The sequence below is a fragment of the Capricornis sumatraensis genome, chromosome 6, assembly GCF_032405125.1.
Source record: "Capricornis sumatraensis isolate serow.1 chromosome 6, serow.2, whole genome shotgun sequence".
Classification (NCBI taxonomy): Eukaryota; Metazoa; Chordata; class Mammalia; order Artiodactyla; family Bovidae; genus Capricornis; species Capricornis sumatraensis.
In genome coordinates, this window is record NC_091074.1 from 70,602,206 (window position 1) to 70,626,438 (window position 24,233).

At 40.7% G+C, this 24,233-nt stretch overlaps 1 protein-coding gene across 1 annotated transcript in view; it reads left to right on the top strand.

The window, feature by feature from the left end:
* TDRD7 (tudor domain containing 7) overlaps positions 1-24,233 on the top strand; it is a 102,427-nt gene that overhangs the window by 49,131 nt on the left and 29,063 nt on the right. The window contains exons 7-8 of the mRNA XM_068974239.1: positions 13,689-14,275; positions 20,892-21,078. Of these exons, the coding sequence (XP_068830340.1) occupies positions 13,689-14,275; positions 20,892-21,078 (774 nt within the window). The remainder of the gene's footprint in view (positions 1-13,688; positions 14,276-20,891; positions 21,079-24,233) is intronic.

Consider the following 24,233-nt stretch of genomic DNA (forward strand, 5'->3'; position numbering starts at 1 on the left):
TTTGGGGAGCACGAAGCACTTTACATAATATTGCTTCATTTATCTTTTATCACTAAGATTAACACATATGAGTTCTTATTTATAGGAGAAATACGTCTAGGCTGAGAGCTGTGTGTGTTGTAATTGCTGTGTATTTAATATATGATCATATATATATATATATACACCATTTAGTATTGAACTGTTACCAGTAGATACTGATGGCTTTGTCGTTTTAATAATTTGAACTTAACTGGTTATAGAACATTTTTTGTTGGCCTCAAATTTTATATGCTTGTTCCTGAGCATTTTTAAAGACATTCAGCTGAACAGATTTTAGTTATTTTGGCTAATTATTTATAGAATACCTTTAAAAAATTAATACAGAATTCAGATTTAAAATTTTTAAAAACTCCATTGAAGAAAAAATTTGAAAAGTGAGCTAACATCAATTTTCATGCCTGTTCCTACTTTAGAGTCTGTTATAATAAAATGATGGATCAGAGTAGTTTATCAGAAATCTTAGTTCAGCCAGAGAGAGAAAACTAGCTTCCTAAAGGTAAATAACTAATCTTTAGATATTTCTTTTTTAATATAATTAGTTACTTTTGGCTGCACTGGGTCTTCGATGCTGTCTGCAGGCTTTTCTCTAGCTGTGGCGATTGGGGTCTACTCTCTAGTTGCAGTGCACAGGCTTCTCATTGCTATGGCTTCTCTTGTTGGGAGCACGGGCTCTAGGCGCCTGGGCTCTGTAGTTGTGGTACATGTGCTTACCCCACAGCAGTGGAATCTTCCCAGGGCAGGGATCAAACCCATTTTCCCCTGTATTGACAGGCAAATTCCCAAACACTGGACCACCAAAGAAGTCCCTCGATATTTCTTAATGCTATTTACATAGACTATATTCAACAAAATAACTTCTAAATAGTAGCATTAGCTTTACTTGGTGCTTCTAAGCTTATAGAATTAAATATGCATGACAATTATTATTTGACACAGGGCTTTCATTTCTTCAACTTAATATGTATTTTGGTCCCCAACGCTGGGCGCAGTATGGGCCACTCCCTCTTATAGGCATCTGGCCTAAAGACAGCATGTATTTTTATAACCACTGCTTCCTCCAGGGCACTAACATCTGCTCCGGTCCCGTGTGCTTTCCAGACAAGGGTTATGTATCCATCCATCTATCTTGCTTGTTCTTACATCATTAACTCTACACCTGCAGGTACCAAGCAGTGCCTTAGGTTCTGAGACCACCTTAGGGCAATGTAATACGCTGATGAATACACGGTGTGAAGTGAGAAAACAAGAAATACCAAACTGGAAATATGACTGTTTCCCTCCCTATAAAGTCAAGAATGATCATAAGAATGTTATCCCTGATTTATGTTGAATATGGGGTTTGTTCTTGTAGTAGGAATTTCTAAGGTTGCTGTTTGATTTATTCCATTTTTTTTCTTTCCTGGGAAGAATATTCTTACTGAATGCAGGCTGAGCAGCATTGAGGAACCTCTCAGGTTTCCATAATCTAAAGAAGACTTTTGAGGTTTCACCAGGCTGCTCGATCTGAAGGTTCAGGGCTTGGAGCTTCTTCTTGAAATGCATATGGTTCTTTTATTTTTTAAATCCATAGATATTCATGAACTTATGTTTTCAATGAACTTTAAGTCCTCTTATTGTGGAGATACACGTGTAACTCACTAGTAAGTTTCCAAAAAGAAGTTATCTTTGGAGTAAAAGAACTTTAAATTAACTTCACAGATTCTTAATGTAGTATATTTCTGGTTGATGGTTCCCTAGTGGCTCAGACAGCAAAGAGTCTGCCTGCAATGCAGAACACCTGGGATTTGATCCCGGGGTTGGGAAGATCCTCTGGAGAAGGGGATCGCAACCCACTCCAGTGTTTTTGTCTGGGAAATCCCATGGACAGAGGAACCTGGTGGGCTACAGTCCATGGGGGTTGCAAGGAGTAGTACACTGTTGAGCGACTAACACTTTCTTCACCTTCTGATTAGTTTGTTTTAAACTGCGTGATAATAACTAGTATTTGTGTAGCTAAATTTATGGCTTTGGGAGAGAAATTCTCATCCTTACTACTTCATATGTCTACAGACCCTCAAAATTTCTTTTGCCAAGATTGCAGGTGACAGAATACCTGTCTCTTTGATGTTAAAACTTTACCTAAAATGGGTGGTTTCCTACTAAATTTCAGGTGCTAAAATAATTTTTAATTTTTTGGTTGCTCAAATGCATCTTTGTTGCATGATTATTCTGTCTGGGCAATGCGGGTAGAACGTGAAGCAGAAATAAAATGTTATCTTTCTTATCTCCATGCTGTTTTTCTCAATTTTAATAGGACTGTTTAGATGTAATCACTGTCAGTTGTCAGGTGTGAGAAATTGATTAGTGAATTGTGTCTAGAATGACAAAACTGCCAGTTTTAATGAGATCTATCAGTATTTTTCAAAATGATCTTTTTAGTAGCCTGATTTTTTTAACAGACTGCTGGTAAACAGTTTCAAAATGTTACACCATGGTCAATTTTAGACAGTTTTAAATAGCTACACCATGATTATTTTCCCTTTCTTCTGACTTCTTGCTTTTCACCTTGCTGGAAAGCAGGAACACTGATAGAATGCCCAGGGCTGATTCTACTGCAGATAGGTCAGACAGGTTAGAACACACTGCACTGCAGAAATTTTAGGGTGAAAAAGACTTAGTGATATGTATCTCCATGTGGCTTGTTGTGTAACTGAAGAAGAAATCTGAGTGCACTGTATTTCTTTCTTTTTTTTAAAGTGCTTTCTCTCCCAGTCATATAAAATATTCCATATAAAAGTACTGAAAAATAAAGTTATAAAAAATAAAAATCATCCATCATCCTAGCACCCAGATAATCACTTTCAGGAGTTCCATTTGAGTGTAGAATGGGTCGCATCAGCTCAAGGGACCAAATAACAGCTCTGAAATTTTACCTTGATGGAGGTTTGATCAGCTCTGTGCTACAAGTCACTTTACAAGTTTTTTAGATGGCATCTTGATACAGGCAGAAGTATGCTTTGAATCTGTTGTTTTTAACCTTTTGGATCTCTCTAGCAGCAAAATGTGTACTGACAGTTTTAAAAGCTAAAGAGAATATAAAGCCATATTAACAATGATGACCCAGTTCCATAGTGTTCCTAAAGAACTTGTGCAGAAGCTGTCTTGGAAAGGCTCAGAGCCCAAGATGGCAGACCACTGGCCAAGGATACCAAGCATCTAAGAATTGCTTTTGGATCCTAGGAGAAAGATAGCAGCACCTCCTGGCTGTTCTGAAGGGGTGGCCTTATTAATAATGTTTTCTTTAATTATTGTATTTGGCTGGTATTATATATATAAAATGCTTCTGTGAGCCACTCACTGACCTGGGTGCTAAGAATAACAATAAACAAGACAGACCTGAGCTTTGCCCTTCTGGAACTTAAGGAACTTTTCCCTGCCCAACAGGGAAAATAAGCATTGAACAAGTAAGGGTAAATTATTATGAAGGAGAAATGTAGGGTGTTAAGGAAACATGTAAACAGGAGGGTGCAGCATAGTCAGCCAAGTCAAAAAAAGCTTCCCAGAGAAGGTAGCTGTTACACAAGAATTTCAAATCTTGTGACAATGATTGTTGAATACCAGAGATTTTGTTAAAATCCTCCACTTTCTGAAACATGGGTGGCGAGAGAAACCTCTCCATTCCTGCATGACATGGAGTATCTGTCTTCAGTGCCTTGCCTGAAGCTATGTGGAGAGCTAGGGGGTGGGTGGGGACTGCTTTAGAACCAGACAGGAACAGATGCACTTAGCTGAGAAGACTCTCTGCTGGTTCCTCAAAGGCCTAGCAGAGCAGCACTGGGGGTAGCTTCAACATAGTGGGAAACATTCTGAGTTCAGCTAGAAGCACATCAAGCCTTAATTACGGAACATAACATTAGTGAATAATAACATAAAATGATATAAATGAGGAAAATACCTAATGATGCTAATTATTCATGCTTTTACAAAAAGGTTTTACTGTTAGTCTATATTTTATATGTCATTTTTTTGTTTGTTAGAAATCACTGAGCTTTAAGTCATTTAGTCCTCCTAATACCGCAGACTTAAAAATTCCTGAAGTTCTGGATTGCAATTTCTATAATATCAAAGGCGGCAATAGCAGTTGTGCCACTTATATACTTTTGTATGTTCAGGAATTTGTCTTAACTTTAATTATGATAATTAATTATGTAAAATAAAGCACCTGTCAGCCCATGAATTGCCTCTTTTTTAAAAGCCTGGATATGTCTGTAAAAACACCTTGAATTCTAAGGAAGTGAACATAAATGAAACAGCAGTGATGTATCCTCAGCTTTAACAGTATTGATACAATCTATACGGCCATTCCAGCAGAAGCAGCACTGAGAAGTAAAGCCAGGACTTAAAAGTACAGCCATAATAGTGAATTGGAATCCAGTATCTTTTCTGACTTTTCATCAGTGAAAAGAAACATACAATGAAGACATTGGAACAGTTTTAAAATTTAAATTCAGTGACCATCTGAGTAGGAGAAAGATAAAATTGCACTGCAGTGAAATCAGAATAGGACACTTGGGGAGTAATGTGATGTTGCTGTTCCAGAAGTTGAAACAGAAAACTACCCATAGGCCCAATAGTACAATAGAGTTTGGTCTTTGGAGTTGGTTTTTGCCTTGACCATTACTTAATGGTATTACTTTCAGCGTACAGATCAGGGCCTCAGTCTGCTCTAAAGTATGACTGTTCTTCCATCTCTTAGAGTTGTTAGAATTAAGTGACACAAACTTTATTATAAAAGAGCAGCTGCCAGTACAGTATAGAAACATAGCAGGAATAGGAAAGGACAGCTGTTCTTTTTCCAGGGGCAGCCCAGCTTAAATGAAAGCAGGTTAAAACCCACTGGTAAAGCAGAGGCATTACCAGAAAATGCTACAAAGGTGCTTCTGTCAATGAAAACAGAGGTAACACGAAAGAGGACAGAACAAAGCTTAAACTGAAAAATAAAGAGCAGTGGACAAAGAAAATGACACTCTTAGATGAAGTGAATTTCTCCCCTAGAGTTAATGAAAAGCATATCTAGTACCTGCTTGGCTTAGAATACACAGTGAAAGCCAGAGCTGCCACCCAAGATTATCCCCCAAAGATCTGCACACATTTAACCAGGATAAAGTTTTCCTGGGGAGACCTGTGAACAAGTGCTGAACCTCGGGCCATGCTAAAGGAAAACGGCTTGAAATTGATCCAAATACAAATGATTGTAGTCAGCATCAGTGTGAAGTCCTTAGTAGGAAAGGGGTGAGAGTGAAAGAGTATTGACCTTGAAATATATAATGTCTATAAAACTACTCACCCTAGGTGGTGAAAAAAGAGTTTCTCTAGGTAGATGGTCTGTGAACAGATGGGGTAGTCTGCAAGGAACCTTTTACCTTTCCCTTTGATTAACTCTCTGTGGAATATACCACAAACACCTGTACTTTCTTAAACAGAAGTGATGAAAAATTATCATTTTCTGAACTATCCTGGGCAGAGTGGGAGCCTCTGCAGGGGAGGGTGGCAGATGTAGGTGGTCTGGAATGGTAAATTGGGTATTAACTCATCTCCGTGTATTATACTGTGTGAAGTATAAGCCCCACCCACTGCCCTTAGAGGCTTAGATCTTAACCTATCAGTTTTTTCTTCACTGGGGACCATTTCCTCATCTCTTTCTCAATTGACCAACCCTTCCAGAACTTCTCAGCTTTAACACAAAAAGCCTGAGCTCTGTAGGAGGTCATCAACCAGTCTTTCTTTCTGTGAACTAACTAATCGTAGGTGCAGGCTTCTGGTCAAGGACTCTTTGATGTTTTAGTTATTGCTAGGTACCCAGGGGTCTTTACTCCCTGCTGAAATTGAATTTTTTAATTGGTTTGCTTTTGAATTACAATCTATTGCTAATACTTGGGATGCTGGAAGGCAGGTCTCCAGGTGAATGTGATTTATCATCAGTTGAGTTCAGTCGCTCAGTCACGTCTGACTCTTTGCGACCCCATGGAATGCAGCACACCAGGGTTCCCTTTCCATCACCAACTCCCGGAGCTTGCTCAAACTCATATCCATTGAGTCGGTGATACCATCCAACCATCTCATCCTCTGTCATCCCCTTCTTCTCCTGCCTTCAATCTTTCCCAGCATCATGGTCTTTTCCAATGAGTCAGTTCTTTGCATCAGATGGCCAAAACATTGGAGTTTCAGCTTTAGCATCAGTCCTTCCAATGAGTATTCAGGACTGATTTCCTTTAGAATTGACTGGTTTGATCTCCTCCAAGGGACTCTCAAGAGTCTTCTCCAACACCACAGTTCAAAAGCATCAATTCTTCGGCACTCAGCTTTGTTTATAGTCCAACTCTCACATCCATACGTGACTACTGGAAAAACCATAGCTTTGACTAGACAGACCTTTGTTGGCAAAGTAATGTCCCTGCTTTTTAGTGTGCTGTCTGGTTTGGTCACAGCTTTTCTTCCAAGGAGCAAGTAAGTGCCTTTGATTTCATGGCTTCAGTCACCATCTGCAGTGATTTTGGAGCCCCGCCGCCCCCACCGCAAAAAAAGTGTGTCACTGTTTCCATTTTTTCTCCATCTATTTGCCATGAAGTGGTGGGACTTGATGCCATGATCTTAGTTTTCTGAATGTTGAGCTTTAAGCCAACTTTTTCACTCTCCTCTTTCACTTTCATCAAGAGGCTCTTTAATTCCTCTTTGCTTTCTGCCATAAGAGTAGTGTCATCTGCATATCTGAGGTTATTGATATTTCTCCCGGCAATCTTGATTCCAGCTTGTGCTTCATCCAGCCTGGCATTTCACATGATGTTCTCTGCATATAATAAGCAGGGTGACAATATCCAGCCTTGATGTACTCCTTTCCCTATTTGGAACCAACCTGTTGTTCCAAGTCCAGTTCTAACTGTTGCTTCCTGACCTGCATACAGATTTCTCAGGAGGCAGGTAAGTTGGTCTGGTATTCCTGTCTCTTTAAGAATTTTCCACAGTTTGTTGTGATCCACACAGTCAAAGGCTTTGGCGTAGTCAATAAAGCAGAAGTAGATGTTTTTCTGGAACTCCTTTGCTTTTTCTGTGATCCAAAGGATGTTGGCAATTTGATCTCTGGTTCCCCTGCCTTTTCTAAACCCACCTTGAACATCTGGAAGTTCTCAGTTTACAGACTGTTGAAGCCTGGCTTGGAGAATTTTGAGCATTACTTTGCTAGCGTGTGAGATGAGTGCAATTGTGTGGTAGTTAGAATATTCTTTGGCATTGCCTTTCTTTGGGATTAGAATGAAAACTGACCTTTTCCAGTCCTGTGGCCACCGTTGAGTTTTCCAAATTTGCTGACATATTGAGTGCAGCACTTTAACAGCATCATCTTTTAGGATTTGAAATAGCTCCTTTTTCCTATTTATTGGATAGTGATTTATCATACTGTCTCAGGTTTCTATTGAGTGGTGCCCATATAAAGTAAAATTTAGAACATAATTTAAAATCTTCAACACAAAGAAACCACTACCCAATGGAAAGAAAGCTGTGGTTGAATAAGACCCATACAACTGCTTTGAAAACTTTGATTTAATTGAACAGTACCAATTCTGTTACAGAATCCCAAAGAAAATTCTAATTTTGTTTGAAACAGTAGGTTTACTTTAGCAACCCATGCTGCAGAGTTAGCAGGTGAATCTTCATAGACTCAAAGGAGTTTGGCTTCAAGAACTTTACAGCACAGGTAAGTTAGGAAGAAGTGAAGACTTCTTAGTATTAAGAGATAATTTCTAGGTATATAGGATGAAAGCTTTTATTTTTTGAATGTGCAGAGCTCCTGAAGAAGTTGATGTTTTAAATCCTTGGGTCTCATATCTACCAAACCTAATCTGTCAACTCCAAACTTACAGAAGCTCAGAGAGATGTGAGAGAAGTATCTCATTCAAGTCATGATTCCAAATGAGACAGAAATCAAATAAATACAATGAACTTGTGGAAATAGAATGTTTAAGACATGTTAGATTCTAGAATATTCTGATGATCACCAGAGGAGATCATGTCAGTTCCCAATCATGGGACTCATGATATTTGGGGTGGATATCCAAAACCAAAGAAAGAATGTAGGGCCCAAAACAAAGAAAATGAAGAGGAGAATGGCAGGATTATGATCCTGAGTCTTCTATAGAACAGGAGGCATTTTGAGCCCCTCCTCAGGTATGTATCTGAATCAAGTAGACTAAGGGAACTAGAAGTTGTAAAAGCACCCTCTTGAGAGATCCAGTGGGAATGTTTAGCAGCTGGCTATCACACTAAGGAAATAATAACAGCCATGTTTCAAGTAGCAGTTGACTTACCTTGGTCATTTGTGAAGGCCAGAAGACAGCTGTTCTGTTTTGGGGAATGAGACAATAGAACATGTAAATCTGATAAGATGTACCCAAGCACAGTGAAGAGTGGACACCATACTGTAACCACATTCCAGCAGTTTCTTGCCTTTGGAGAGATTCTCATAGGCTGGGGACAGTATTGTAATAGGTATATTTTCTAAGGCAGTTGACCAGCAAATTAAAAAAAGACACATGCTTTGGAGGACACATGGTGATTACATTGGAATTCCTAAGAAAAATGAATTTTCACTTGTATAAAAAATTTAAGACTTTAAGTTGGAAAAATTATATTTGTCTTAAATTACATATACTTTAAAAAATAATGAGTTTCATGATTTTTTTCCTTTGAGTGACCTTTCAGCCATTCCCCAAAGATTGGCTAATGAAGTATGCGGACAGGGAATATTTTCCATGTCACTAAATTATCCATGAATATTTGTCTAACATGTTGAAGGACGTCTGAATCAACTCCAGTTAAGTGTCAGGTTCAGTTCCTAAAGTCAGGCCTATGTTTAACCTTAGTAAATGCTAATTTAAATTTAGGGAGGCCAAATCACTAGCCAACAAAGTGGATTTTGGCATATAACCAACCTTCTAGAGATCAAAAAGAAGTCAGTAAGAACTGGAAAGTGCCTGCAATTCAAGGAACTAGTCATTTTGGGGATTGGCAGTGGTAGGATCAGGTATCTACCTTAAACAATGAAAATAAAACTGCTGAGGAAACAAGTATACTTTCTAGATTAGATGATTCTTTGGCTATTGTTTGTATTTTGGATAAACTCAGGCTTATTGGTCAAAAATCTCTTTGATGGGCTGACTGGCAAAGCTTAATATAAATGCTCCAGATGGAGCCCTGGAAGCTTCCTACGTAAAGGTGATTTTTAAACATTAGTCTGGAATAAAGGCTATAAAAATGTGACTTCTCTTGCCCTGAACACATTCACATCAAGTGGACCAAATATTCATAACTTCTGTTAAGACAGTAAGCCCTAGTTGGAAGAACTCAGGGTATTGGTCATGTTTAGAGGTCATGCTTAGACCTTTGACAACGTACATTGTTATGTAATAGGTTCTGATTACATCTGGAGCACAGATGGGAACGGGATCTTTGGGGCTAAGAGTGGGGAAGGCTAATAAACAAACATTGAAGTATCTCATATTCCCAGTTAACTCGTTGGAAAGAAAAGGATAATAAAGCTAAAGAACTCTTATCCTCATTTGGATCAGAAGAAGCTATATCAACAGTTGGTCATAGGACTAGTGAGAGTTATTTTAGATATGTAAGGTGGGCTATATTCCACTGAAACGAGCTTCTCCATCTAGCGAGAGAGTTCCAGAAAAATATCTACTTCTGCTTTATTGACTACGCCAAAGCCTTTGACTGTGTGGATCACAACAAACTGTGGAAAATTCTTCAAGAGATGAGAATACCAGACCACCCGCCCTGCCTCCTGGGAAGTCTGTATGCAGATCAAGAAGCAACAGTTAAAACTGGACATGGAACAACAGATTGGTTCCAAATTGGGAAAGGAGTATGTCAAGGCTGTATTTGTCACCCTGCTTATTTAACTTAAATTCAGAGTACATCATGAGAAACACTGGGCTGGATGAAGCACAAGCTGGAATTAAGATTGCTGGGAGAAATATCAGTAACCTCAGATATGCAGATGATACCACCCTTATGACAGAAAGCAAAGAGGAACTATAGAGCCTCTTGATGAAAGTGAAAGAGGAGAGTGAAAAAGCTGGCTTAAAACTCAACATTCAAAAAAATGAAGATCATGGCATCCAGTCCCATCTGTTCAGTTCAGTCGCTCAGTCATGTCTGACTCTTTGTGACCCCATGAATCGCAACACGCCAGGCCTCCCTGTCCATCACCAACTCCCAGAGTTTACTCAGACTCATGTCCATCGAGCCAGTGATGCCATCCAGCCATCTCATCCTCTGTCGTTCCCTTCTCTTCCTGCCCCCAATCCCTCCCAGCATCAGAGTCTTTTCCAGTGAGTCAACTCTTCGCATGAGGTGGCCAAAGTTTTGGAGTTTCAGCTTTAGCATCAGTCCTTCCATTGAACACCCAGGACTGATCTCCTTTAGGACAGACTGGTTGGATCTCTTTGAAGTCCAAGGGACTCTCAAGAGTATTCTCCAATACCACAGTTCAAAAGCATCAATTCTTTGGCGCTCAGCTTTCTTCACAGTCCAACTCTCACATCCATACATGACCACTGGAAAAACCATAGCCTTGACTAGATGGAACTTTGTTGACAATGCTTCTATTTTTAATAAGCTGTCCAGGTTGGTCATAACTTTTCTTCCAAGGAGCAAGTGTCTTTTGATTTCATGGCTTCAGTCACCATCTGCAGTGATTTTGGAGTCCAAGAAAATAAAGTCTGTCACTGCAAGGAGATCCAACCAGTCCATCCTAAAGGAGATGAGTCCTGAATACTCATTGGAAAGACTCATGTGGAAGCTGAAACTCCAATACTTTGGCCACCTGATGTGAAGAACTGACTCATTTGAAAAGACCCTGATGCTGGGAAAGATTGAAGGCAAGAGGAGAAGGGGATGACAGAGGATGAGGTGGTTGGATGGCATCACCAACTCAATGGACACGAGTTTGAGTAAACTCTGGGAGTTGGTGATGGACAGGGAGGCCTGGCATGCTGCATTTCATGGGGTCCCAAAGAGTCAGACACGACTAAGCAGCTGAACTGAACTGATCCACTTTAGCAAAGGTGTCGCAGAGAGTTGAGAAGATGCTGCTAGGTGAAGACTGAAGAAGGGTTTTAAGATGGACCCAGAAGGCTCAAGTGACTTTGGATAATGGAGATTGCCATGTCTAAATCTAAAATTATACAAACTTGGATTCTGCATGATAAGTGAATAACTCACATAAAAATAGAATTCTTGTTTATTTTTTGCATTTTTCTCAAAAAGTATGTTTTTCAAACTTGCTCTGGATACCCGATCTGTGTTCATGTATCTTAAGTGTCTTAAAGCACAGTGAAGATTGGCATTTTAAGATACCATATGTTAGAACATGAGTCTCTAGAGAGGTGGGCTAACCATTGAGAGCAAGACGAGGAGTGTCCAGATATTTGTGTTTCTGGCCTTAACATTAAGGACACTTCTAGAGTGTCTAGAGTGCCATCTAGAGTGTCTCATAGTGTCAGCAGGAGTCCACCAGTGATGACAGAATACCTGCAGATGCTGAACACACACTGTATTACTTCTGCTTTCATTGATGCTTCAAGTTTGTCAGGCATGTACCTTTCCCAAATCTTAAGCATGCATGGGCAGAAGAATGAGGAGGAAAATCTAATGTTTTACATGTATATTAGCATTCTTAAGATCTCCTCTTAGGTGTCATCCAGAATATAGCAAGATTAAAAGGAATCTAATATTAAATTGACTTACATCTTTTGACTTATTAAAGCTCTTCTCTGGTAATAAGAGGATACCTTCTTTATGTATACATACAATTGACCCTTGAACAACATGGAGGTTAGGGGCACCAACCTTATGTACAGTTGAAAACCCTTGTATAGCCTTACCGCCCCCCATATCCACACTTGCCACATGTGTTAGGCAGCATTTTCCCCTGAATTTTCACAATTGAGATGCAATTCACACACCATCGAATGCATTTAAATTTATTTTATTTATTTATCTTTGGCTGTGCTAGATCTTCATTGCTATGGATTGTGTAGTATTCTAATGCATATTTAGTGAAAGAAATCTGCATGTAAGTAAGTGGACCTGTGAAGTTCAAACCTGTGTTATTCAGGGGCAAACTGTATTTATGGTCTCTCTCCCTAAGTATTATATAGAAAATTAGTAAATGAAGTCAATGTTATTTACTGACAAGCTACCTACCCAGCATACCTTAATAGTCTGTTCTTTTGGGAGAAGAGGGTATTTCTCATAAGCTTGCATTATCACCTTAGTGGTCTGGGTAGTCTCCTAAGGGCTTAAATTTCAGCTAAGGAATAGGTGAATAGGATATGACAAAATAGAAAATTTTCAGAGGGCTATGCATACTAATTTCTATCTAATCAGAAGTTGAGAAACTTTTTCTGTTAAGGACCAAGTAATAAGTATTTTAGGTTTTGCAGGCCATGAGCTATGTGACTGTCACCCACAGTCTGGCACAACTACTTGACTCTGCCATTGGAGTGCAAAAGCAGCCATGTGCACTACAAAGAGCCTGGCTGGGTGCCAGTAAGACTTTGTTGATGTACACTGAATTTCATTTTCATGTCACAAAGTAATTCTTCTCATTTTTTCCAACAATTTAAAAATAGAGGGAGGGACTTCCCTAGCAATCCCGAGGGTAAGACTCTGTGCTTCCACTGCAGAGGGTGTGGGTTCAATCCCTGGTTGGGGAACTAAGATCCTGCATGCTATACAGTGAGGCCAAAATAAAGAAATAAATGAAAGAAACACCTTTAGAAAAGTATAAAAGTCATTCTTAGGTCACAGACTAGGCAAGAACAAGTAGCTGGCTGCACTGGGCTATAATAGCCTATAGCGTGTGACCCCTGGTCTAGAAGTAGACAGGCTTAGAACTTGGGGAAATGGTACCATGCATGTTTTTCTTCTCCTCCTCCTCTTACATTAGGAGATGCCATCATGCCATGCCTCTCTGGAATGTTGTGAAAAGAAAATTGGATTATGTACAAATGCTGGGCATTTTTAATTCTTGTTCATTAGAGGGGCAGCACTTTTAGTTCTTTCTAGTGTGGTGGTTGGAAAAAGTGTTCCTTACCTCTAGAGTGACCTTTTTCTACAAAATGAGAAGCTGAGGGTTTTCTCAGGATATTGCAGGAAGAAGAGAGCTAGCACTTCATTTTTGCCCGAATATTTCCAGCTTTCTTCCCAGTGGTTTATTCCTGACAGTCCTGATACCTTTCCATGATTTCATGCCTCCTCATATTCTGTCAATTTTCTAAGCGGTTGCTTTGGATTTGTCAGAGAGAATGAGGTGAGATGTGGTGTACAAGGCAGAAGCACCTGTGGTTTCCTAGGGTTGTTGGAAGTCAGATGTTTCACAGAGAGATCCATATTATTTAATTTCCCTGCCTCTTTCTGAAATGCGGTGCACAATCATGTTCACAAGTAAAGGCAGTGACTGAGAAGAGTAAAATGTATACTTTTGTGTTCTCTTCATTAATTTGAAAAGTGTTTTTCTCAAAGTTAAAATGCATTCATGTGTTTTCACATTGTATATAGCCATTAAAATATCTGTAATTTGCTCTATTTAAAAATTTCAGGTGGAAAAACCTTGCAGTGGTGGTCAGGATTTACTTCTTTATCCAGCTAAGAGAAAGCAGCTTTTGAGAAGTGAACTGAACGCTGAAAAAGTGCCTCCATCCCCACTACCTGCTCCAAAACAAATACCACCACTCAAAGGGTGTCCTGCAGTTATGCCAGGAGACTTTAAAGAGAAAGTTGCAGAGCTGTTGGTGAAATACTCAAGTGGTCTTTGGGCCAGTGCACTCCCAAAAACATTTGAGGACATGTACAAAGTGAAATTACCCGAGGATGCCTTAAAAAATCTTGACTTGCTTTCTGACGTGTGCACCATAGACTACATTTCTGGAAATCCCCAGAAGGCCATTCTGTATGCTAAACTTCCATCGCCCGCTGACAAAATCCTAAAGGATGCAGAGCAAGCATGTGGAAATTATGATATCAAGTCTATGGTTGAACAAGAATATTTGCAGATAGAAGAAAACATTGCTGAAAGTACAGACACCTTTATGGAGACTGTGACAATTCCTCCATTAATCATTCCAACTGAGACATCACCATCAGTCTTGGTGGTTGAACTGAGCAACACAAATGAAGTGGTTATCAGGCAAGTTTATTTTCTAATTCTTTAGAATTCTGGTAAAGATCTCCAGGAGAAGGAAATGGCAACCCACTCCAGTATTCTTGCTTGGAGAATTCCATGGACAGAGGAGCCTGGCAGGCTACAGTTCATGGGGTTGCAAAGAGTCAGACACGACTGAGCAGCTAACACTTTCACTGTCACTACTGTTGCTACTTGGCTTTTCTTCACATGGGTGCTGGTTGAGGAAGAATAATATATTTTTAGTTATAAATATAGTTATAATGATTCTTGCTGCTGCCACTGCTGCTAAGTTGCTTCAGTCGTGTCCTACTCTGTGCGACCCCAGAGACAGCAGCCCACCAGGCTCCCCTGTCCCTGAGATTCTCCAGGCAAGAACAATGGAGTAGGTTGCCATTTCCTCCAATGCATGAAAGTGAAAAGTGAAAGTGAAGTCGCTCAGTCGTGTCTGACTCTTCGTGACCCCATGGACTGCAGCCTACCAGGCTCCTCCATCCATGGGATTTTCCAGGCAAGAGTACTGGAGTGGGGTGCCATTGGCTTCTCCAATAACGATTCTTAATAAATGTTAAATGTTCAAAGTAACTATTTCAGAAGAAAAGATTTCTAACAGTTTTAAAAATTGGAATGATGATATGGTCTGAACTGAAAAAAAATATCTATGTCAAAAGCTTAATAGTAACTATATATTAATATGTCAGAAGCAATACCTAATCCGTAGTAAAAGCAACCATCCACTATGTAGGAAATACTGTTTAATCTGGAATTATGTAGCATTTATGAAAAGTCAGAATAGCCAATCACCACCTTCCTAGTGTAATATCAGATTAGCCCTCTGCTTTCTTGAGCCTTTTGTATTGCCTGGGAGAAGGAATTATTGCCTAAGTGGCTAATGATTATTGAAATTGTAAACAAACAGTCCAGCTCCAGGTACTTGATGTGGACTTTGGAGAAAATGTAGACTCAGTTCAGTTCAGTTGCTGAGTTGTGTCCAACTCTTTGCAGCCCCATGGAATGCAGCACACCAGGATTCCCTGTCCATCACAAACTCCCGGAGCTTGCTCAAACTCATATCCATTGAGTCAGTGAAAAATATAATCCAACCGTCTCATCCTTTGTTGTCCCCCTTCTCCTCCCACCTTCAGTCTTTCCCAGCATCAGGATCTTTTCCAATGAGTCAGTTCTTCGTATCAGGTGGCCAAAGTATTAGAGTTTCAGCTTCAGCATCAGTCCTTCCAATGAGTATTCAGGACTGATTTCCTTTAGGATGGACTGATTGGATCTCCTTGCTGTCCAAGGGACTCTCAAGAGTCTTCTCCAACACCACAGTTCAAAAGCATCAATTCTTTGGCACTCAGCTTTCTTTATAGTCCAACTCTCAAATCCATACATGACTACTGGAAAAACCATAGCTTTGACTAGACGGACCTTTGTTGGCAAAGTAATGTTTCCACTTTTTAATATGCTGTCTAGGTTGGTCATAACTTTTCTTCCAAGGAGCCAAGCGTCTTTTGATTTCATGGCTTCAGTCACCATCTGCAGTAATTTTGGAGTCCAAGAAAATAAAGTCAGCCATTGTTTCCACTGTTTCCCCATCTATTTGCCATGAAGTGATGGGTCTGGATGTCATGATCTTTTTTGAACGTTGAGTTTTAAGCCAGCTTTTTCACTCTCTCCTTTCACTTTCATCAAGAGGCTCTTTAGTTCCTCTTCGTTTTCTGCCATAAGGATAGTGTCATCTGCATATCTGAGGTTATTGATATTTATCCCGGCAATCTTGATTTCAGCTTATGTTCATAGCTCAGTTGGTAAAGAATCTGCCTGCAATGCAGGAGAGACCCTGATTCGATCTCTGGGTTGGGAAGATCTGCTGGAAAAGGGAAAGGCTACCCACTTGAGTGTTCTGGCCTGGAGAATTCCATAGACTGTATAGTCCATGGGATTGCAAAGAGTCAGACACGACTCAGCGACTTTCACTTTTTTATCCAGCCCAGCATTTCACATGATGTACTCTGCATATAAGTTAAATAAGCAAGGTGACAGCATACAGCTTTGATGTACTCCTTTCCCAATTTGGAACAGTCCATTGTTCCATGTCCGATTCGACTAACTGTTGCTTCTTGACCTGCATACAATTTTCTCAGGAGGCAGGTGAGGTGGTTGCTATTCCAATCTCTTTATGAATTTTCCACAGTTTGTTGTGATCTACACAGTCAAAGGCTTTAGCGTAGTCAGTGAAGCAGAAGTAGATGTTCTTCTGGAACTCTCCTGCTTTTCCTGTGATCCAATGGATGTTGGCAATTTGATCTCTGGTTCCTTTACCTTTTCTAAATCCAGCTTGAACATCTGGAAGTTCACAGTTCATGTACTGTTGAAACCTAGCTTGGGAAAAATAAAAAAGAAACCTAGCTTGGAGAATTTTGAGCATTACTTTGCTTGTGTTTGAGATGAGTGCAATTGTGCAGTAGTTTGAATGTTCTTTGGCATTGCCTTTCTTTGGGATTGGAATGAACACTGACCTTTTCCAGTCCTATGGCCACTGTTGAGCTTTCCAAATTTGCTGGCATACTGAGTGCAGCACTTTCACAGTGTCCTCTTTTAGGATTTGAAATAGCTCAGCTGGAATTCCATCACTTCCACTAACTTTGTTCGTAGTGATGCTTCCTAAGGCCCACTTGATTTCGCACTCAAGGATGTCTGGCTCTAGGTGAGTGATCACACCATCATGGTTATCTGGGTCATGAAGATCTTTTTTGTATAGTCCTTCTGGGTATTCTTGCCACCTCTTTGTAATATCTTCTGCTTATTTTAAGTGCATACCATTTCTGTCCTTTATTGTGCCCATCTTTGATTGAAATGTTCCCTTGGTATCTCTAATTTTCATGAAAGATCTCTAGGCTTTACCATTCTATTGTTTTCCTCTATTTCTTTGCATTGATCACCTAGGGAGACTTTCTTATCTTTCGTTTCTGTTCTTTGGAACTCTGCATTCAGATGGATATATCTCTTCTCCTTTGCCTTTTTCTTCTCTTTTCTCTGCTATTTGTAAGGCCTTCTCAGGCAACCATTTTGCCTTTTTGCATTTCTTCTTCTTGGGGATGTTTTTGGTCACTGCCTCCTGTGTAATGTTATGAACCTTGGTCCCTGCCTCTTTAGGCACTATATCTGTTAGATCTAATCCCTTGAATCTATTTGTCACTTCCACTGTATAATCATAAGAGATTTGATTTAGGCCATACCTGAATGGTCTAGTGGTTTTCCCTACTTTCTTCAATTCAAGTCTGAATTTTGCAATAAGGAGTTTGTGATCTGAGCCACAGTCAGCTTCTGGTCTTATTTTTATGACTGTATAGAGCTTCTCAATCCAGCTGCAAAGAATATAATCAGTCTGATTTCGGTATTGAACATCTGGTGATGTCCATGTGTAGAATTGTCTCTTGTGTTGTTGGAAGAGGTTGTGTGCTATGACCAGTGCGTTTTCTTAGAAAAATGCTGTTACCCTTTGCCCTGCTTCATTTTGTTCTCCAAGGCCAGGTTTGCTTGTTACTCCAGGTAACTCTTGACTTCCTACTTTTTCATTCTAGTCCCCTATGATGAAAATGACATCTTTTTTTGGTGTTAGTTCTAGCAAGTCTTGTAGGTCTTCATAAAACTGTTCAACTTCTTCAGTATTACTGATTGGGGCATAGACTTGGAATACTGTGATATTGAATGGTTTACCTTGGAAATGAACAGAGATCATTCTGTATGTTCCTTGAGCCTTTTGATATCATTGCCTTGGAGAAGGAATTATTGCCTAAGTGGCTAATGATTACTGAAATTATAAAAAAAAAAAAAACAGTCCAGCTCCAGGCACTTGATGTGGACTTTTGGAGAAAATGTAGACGATATAGGAAATGAAAGACAGTAATTTGCCCTTTCTGACTTGGGATAAACAATAGGAACCAGTAGAGCTGGATCTCCAGAAGGAGCAGCCCAAGGTATGGCTGTGGATAGACAGACTGGGCAAAGGCTGAAGCAGAACAGAGTCCAGGCTCCTTCAACCAAAATGTCCCTTATGGTATGGGCTCTTACTCCTCCTCAGGGTCATACCTGAGCTGGGAAGACCCAAAGAAAGGCCACAAAGAATTGTGGCCAAGTTCTTTAATAAAATATTGCAGCAAAACTATTAAAGCTCTTCTATCTGAACAAACTGTCTGATAAAGAAGTGAGAATCAAGTATCTTTGAATGTTAAAACTCAAACATGCTGAAGCTTTGTTGAGGTCTGTTTTATATAGGGGTGGTAAATGTATGGAGCTTTTATTTGAAAGGTGAAGTGTGGCCTGAGGATAGAAAGAGCTTGCTGAGGGTTTGGCTTCCCACTGTGGGTCACTAATAAATTGAGGTAAAGGAAGGATGTTGAGGAGCACCTTGCTAACATTTACCATTTGACATTATAAAGGAAAAAATCTAAATCTGCTTCCTTGGCAGGATCCTTGGGTTTGTGTTACCAATAGTCACTGGGGGCCACTTTCAGAGACCAGTCACCCAGAACTGGACTTGATCAATCATGTTATTTCTTACATTCTTCCCAAGGGTTGGCAGGAATCTGGATCAGTTCCAAGACTTCAGTAGGAGGGTTCCAATCTATTCCAGGATGATTAGGTCTAGGGTCCTCTGGTTACCTGAATATGCTTTATCAGTATAACTTAGAATCCCAGTGTCAGCGTTCTGTGTGAAGTAGGGTGGCAGGCAACCAGCAAGCATGGTAGGTGATATCTGCCCTCGGTTATTGGTATCCCCCAGCTACCCTGAAAACTTAGCAGATCCAGCAGTACCCATAGCTTTACCCAGGCAGGCAATAGACTCTGGAACCTGGTAGGCTTATAACTTACAAAGTTACACGGAGGTGCTGTGGTGGGACCCTTAGGCCAAGTATGGGAATCTGTTGTCACCAATCTCAGAAATTAATTTTGTATAACCTTTATTTGTGGCTCACCTAAGTTGGCCTACATAATTGGGGGGTAATGACTTCATTCTTGGCACCACCCACTATTAAACCAGCTGTGACATTATCTCTCTACCCCACCCAAAGCATGTAGCTAGCGTCGTTCTCTGCTGGTGGCTACAGAGAGCAAAAGCTGCCTGTGGAGCTCATGCTGCTTCTCACCACCTTCCTCCTTCCTGGAAGGATCCCATGCTAGGCAAACCACCAAACTACTGCTGGAGCCTAGGCCTCTGCCAGTGGAGCATCCAGGACTGCATTGCTACCAGGAGTCCCCATGAGACTCTAGGTCACAGGAATTGGGCACTCAGGCAGAGGTGAAGATGTCCTAGGAGACCCCAGAGCCAAGAGTGCAGCCAGTACCTTGATATTTGTAGAGCTCAATAAACAAATGATAGAGTATGGAGTAAATAATATGCATGTCATATGTGGGTTTAAAACAGCCTTTGCCTCCAAAAGAGGCATTATTTCCATTCTGTGTGGGGCTTTTAAAAGCTTCTTTTCTGCTAGTGACAAATAGGTTGACTCTAGTGTTTTCTGCCCTGCTAGTAGTTACCAAGAAGATAGGAAGACACTCCTAAAGGAATAGTTTGTTAAAGTTCTAATAGGACTATTTGGGCCCCAAGTAGAAGCTGGAACAGTTCAGAAAGCCCTGTTCTTGTGGCATATCCCCCATCTCCCTGGCCAGGTGACTCTAGTGCTGATATAGCATAGCCTTAAAACTCAAAAGGCTTCATCCCATGGCTGAGATAGCTCCTGTAACAGGAGCCACACTTGATTTGCCAGGTTTTCCATTCTGGAAGGAGGCCTTTGTTGGAATTGTCTCTGAGGACTTAAAGCCAAGGAAACAACAGCCTATTTATGGCAGAAGGGAAACTAGTGAACTAGAACAAGGTGATTGCAGTTGTCAAGAGCAGAAAATTGTAGAAGGAGGTAGAAGAGTATCCTGAAAAAAAATTTTTCTTTAGGAAGCATACAGTTTAAAGAGGCATTTATCTAAAACATGCCATCTCTTTAAGGGTATCAGAACTCAGCATTTTGTTGTGATTTGTTTGGTAAGTTGGAGGGAGGGGTTGTCACATGATTTTGTTTATTTTCTAGGGTTTGTTTTTCTCTTGGAGAAGTTAAGTTTCATTGTTTTTTCAGAGCTTGAGACTTGTCCATATGCACCTTAGTTAAGGCAGAACTATTAACTAGATTCTCTTCTAAGTAATCCACACAGATCTCCAGCAGCCTGAGTCAGAATCTCAGGTTGATTCCTGCTCATCTGGCCTCCTCTGGTGTCTTCCTTTCCGCTTTCTCTCTTCCCTTCCCTTGAGTCTTCTCTCAGCCTAGTCCTCCTCTAAAAACTCCTTGACTGTTTACTGTTACATTCGCAAGGTCACTGCGTTGCTATTGAACATTTGCTCTGCTTTGTGGTGTGTTGGACTTTGGTCTTGTTTTATGATTCCACAGTATTGCATTCTCCTCTTTCAAGATATAAATGTTTACTAAATCCACATTCTCCTCCCTGTTGATGTAAGCAAATCTGAGCGTGGCACCAAAGATGACAGTAGAAAAACAGAGTAATATTAGTGAATTCCTGTAGCTTTCCTTCTTCCAGCTTGCTTCATCTGTGTTCTTTTCCTTTAATTCAGGTACGTGGGCAAAGACTACTCTGCTGCTCAAGAATTAATGGAAGATGAGATGAAGGAGTACTACAGTAAGAATCCTAAGGTCACCCCAGTCCAGACTGTGCAGGTTGGCCAGCTGCTGGCTGTAAATGCCGAAGAGGATGCTTGGTTACGAGCACAGGTCATTTCAATGGAAGAGGGCAAGATAAAGGCAAGCATTATGAAGACAAACACATTATTCTTCAAATGAAAATATTGCTTCTAATATGGTATCCTCTAACAGTATTTAGTTTTCTCCAGAAGTTGGAAAGATAATATATGGAAAAAGAAATAATAATAATTATCCCTGTCAGCTTTTAAGTCAGTGATAGTTATATTATCTTAGAGTTTTAGTTAAAACAAAGAAAAAAATTCTTTTCCATTGGAATACCATAACCCGTGATATAATTAATCAGGAAAACAAGCAAACCTGCATTCCTATTCCTCAGGGTTACCTAATGAATACTGATCAGAGCTCTATGGGCTTCTTATCAGGGTCAGTACTTGGAAATGAAGGAAATCATACAGATTGGAAGAGATGACATTCTCTCCTTTCTTGCACAGCCAGCTGAGGGGAACCCCAAGTAAGACTTGACCATGCCCCAAGTCTTGCCCTTGTGGTCATCTCGGAAAGGTCAGAGGGCTCTTTCACTAGTCTATTCCATCAGAGGCTCCAGTACTTCCAGACTTGGCCACGTTCATGGTGACCAGCCCCTGCCCTGCTGCCTTTTCCTTCCTTCACCTTAGAGACCCAGAATGAGAACTTGCTCATCAAGACACAGTTTTGTCTAAACTTTGAAAATCAGGGTTAGCACATCTCAGAACACTTAACACTGCAGGGGGTGGGCAGTCCAGATGATTAGGACCCTAGTCAGTATGTGGCCCTGTCACTAATGTGTGTTTAGTGAGAAACCTGAGTGACCTCTGGATGATGGGGAATGACTGTCCTAGATGTTAGCTCAGCTTCAGTCCACTTCCTGACTGTTTCCCTGCCCTTAGGAAATTCAAAACTTAGCTGCTTGAAGGCACAGTGATTGCTCATGAAGAGAAGAACTGTACAAACCCTGATGATATGTTAAGAGTGTGTCAGGGTTTATAATAAACACTGCGAACCCTCCACAAGATCATCCCCCAGTCTGAGATCTACAGGGCAAAAATCACTTGGGCCTCCCTTCCTTCCTTACCTCTGCTTTGGGAATTTAAACTATGGAGTCATTTAGACCTGAGTTTGAGTCCCAATTCTGCCACTTCTAGCTATGTGACCTTGGGACTTCTATGATTCCTTACCTGTAAAATCAGACACTATCATCATGCTAGTATCTGCCTGTTACACTTTTCATTCTTTTTTTCCATTGTCTTAGGGAAAGAGACAAGACTGACAAGGCTTGTCCTCGAGAAGCTTTTATGCTAGTAAAAGAAGACAGATAATAAACAAGTATACAATAAATGAAAAGACAGTGAAAAGCAGTGAAGGAAATAACCAGGGTGCTGCAATAGAAAATAACTGTGAAGGAAGGGATAAGCAGGGAGATGTTATCTGGTTTATTTGCTTCAAAGGTTGTTGCATTGCCTATGTGGGGCAAAGGTTGTAGTGTAGGGCAAAGATCAAAAGTAAGACCAGTTAGTTGGCTGTTGTAGTAACCAGCAGTTGCAACCGGAATTAGGGCAGAAACAGTGGAGACAGAGATAACAAGACAGACGCAAGATGTGTTTGGAGGTAGAACTGACAGGACACTAATTCACTGGATGTGGAAGAGAAGAAAGGAGAAGGTTCAGGATGGCTGATGAGTTCAGGACTTGAGCAGTTGGGTGGATGGTCATGCCGTTTATTGAAACTGGGAAGTCAGGGAGAAGAATCAATATATAAGAAAATCAAAAATTTTGTAGGACCTAATAGGTTTGAGAATAGCTGTCTGATTTCACCTGGATGAGCCTGGAGCTCAGGGAGAAGTCAGGACCAGGGTTGGGGGCATCGGCATGTAAGTGCCCCTTGAAGCCCTGGGGCTAGGTCAGGTCACCTAGAGGAAGAATCACCCAGAACCAGGCTCTGAAACACTTCGGCACTTAGATGGAGGGCATGAGAGGAGCAAAGGAGACTGTGAGAATGGCCAAAGAATGAGGAAAACCAAGAGGACCATGTCATGGGAACCAGAACAGGGAAGTGCCCCATGGAAGACAGAACAGGAAGCGACCGGCTATGTCATTGCTTCTGAGAGCTGTGGGCTGGTGTTAGGAATAAAAGGGGTATCTTGGTTTGTTATAGATAGTAAGCTCTTTAAGACAGCAGTAGTTGTGGCAATCCTGGCCTGATCTTGTTCCCATATCCCGTGAACCAGACAGAGATGACTTTTACCCCTTACTAGGAGAAACACTAGCTACTCAACAAGTCTTGTTTCTCTTGAATTTTGCTGTGCCTGACAGCAAGTATCCATTCCCTCCTTGATTTCCACAGATTTTGGTGAACATGAGAAACAGGAACTGGCGGTCACCCCTCAGGTTGGTGCCAGTTTTACCTGGTCCAGACCCACATCCCAGAGGTGTCTGCTGGTTATTACTCAGAAGGCACTGTGAGAACTGTGACCACTTGAGGGAGCCAGAGAGCCAGGAATGGACTGGGGCCCAATGCGAGGATAGGGAAGCTGCTTGTGCTAATCCCGGGACTGAAGGGCAGAGGGCTGTGAGAGTCTAGCCGGACGTCCACGGGCAAATGTTTTATGAACTACAGCTGACATGCAAATACATGATATCATGATTCCAAAGAATAAAGAAAAGAAAAGCTTCAGAGCTATAGAAACCCTTTGAAGAATTTAGAACAGTATTCTTTTGTCTCTTGCTGCTGGGATTACATTCTGAATTGCCCAGGAATCATGATTTCACATATTATGTTCTATTCTCAGAACACGCTGTCTCCATTTTAGGCCTAGGAAGAGCAGAATCCAAGTTGTGGGTGGTGATTACTATTAAAGGAAACAAAAGCTGTGTGGATCCTGAGGTTTTGGGGAAGGAAATGCAGGTGCTAATTTGGGGTTGGAGAAATTGCTGGCTGTAGTGTGGGGACCCTGCCAGGGATTGAGGCCTCAGGGAGCACTGAGTCAAGATGTGAGCTCAAACAGATGATCCTTTTCAACCTGGAATACGTAAGCCCCATAGCCCCAGTGAGCAGGTGGCCAGGGAAAGACTTTAGTTGTCTCTCTGTGCTTTTCTTCCTTAGATTCTCTGATGGGGGAGAGTTTTTGTCTTGTATACTTAATACCAGAATCTCAGTACTCAGAAGCTGTGGACTTTATTTTACTGCAGAAAGTAAAACTCTTTGGTATTTCTTTGCCA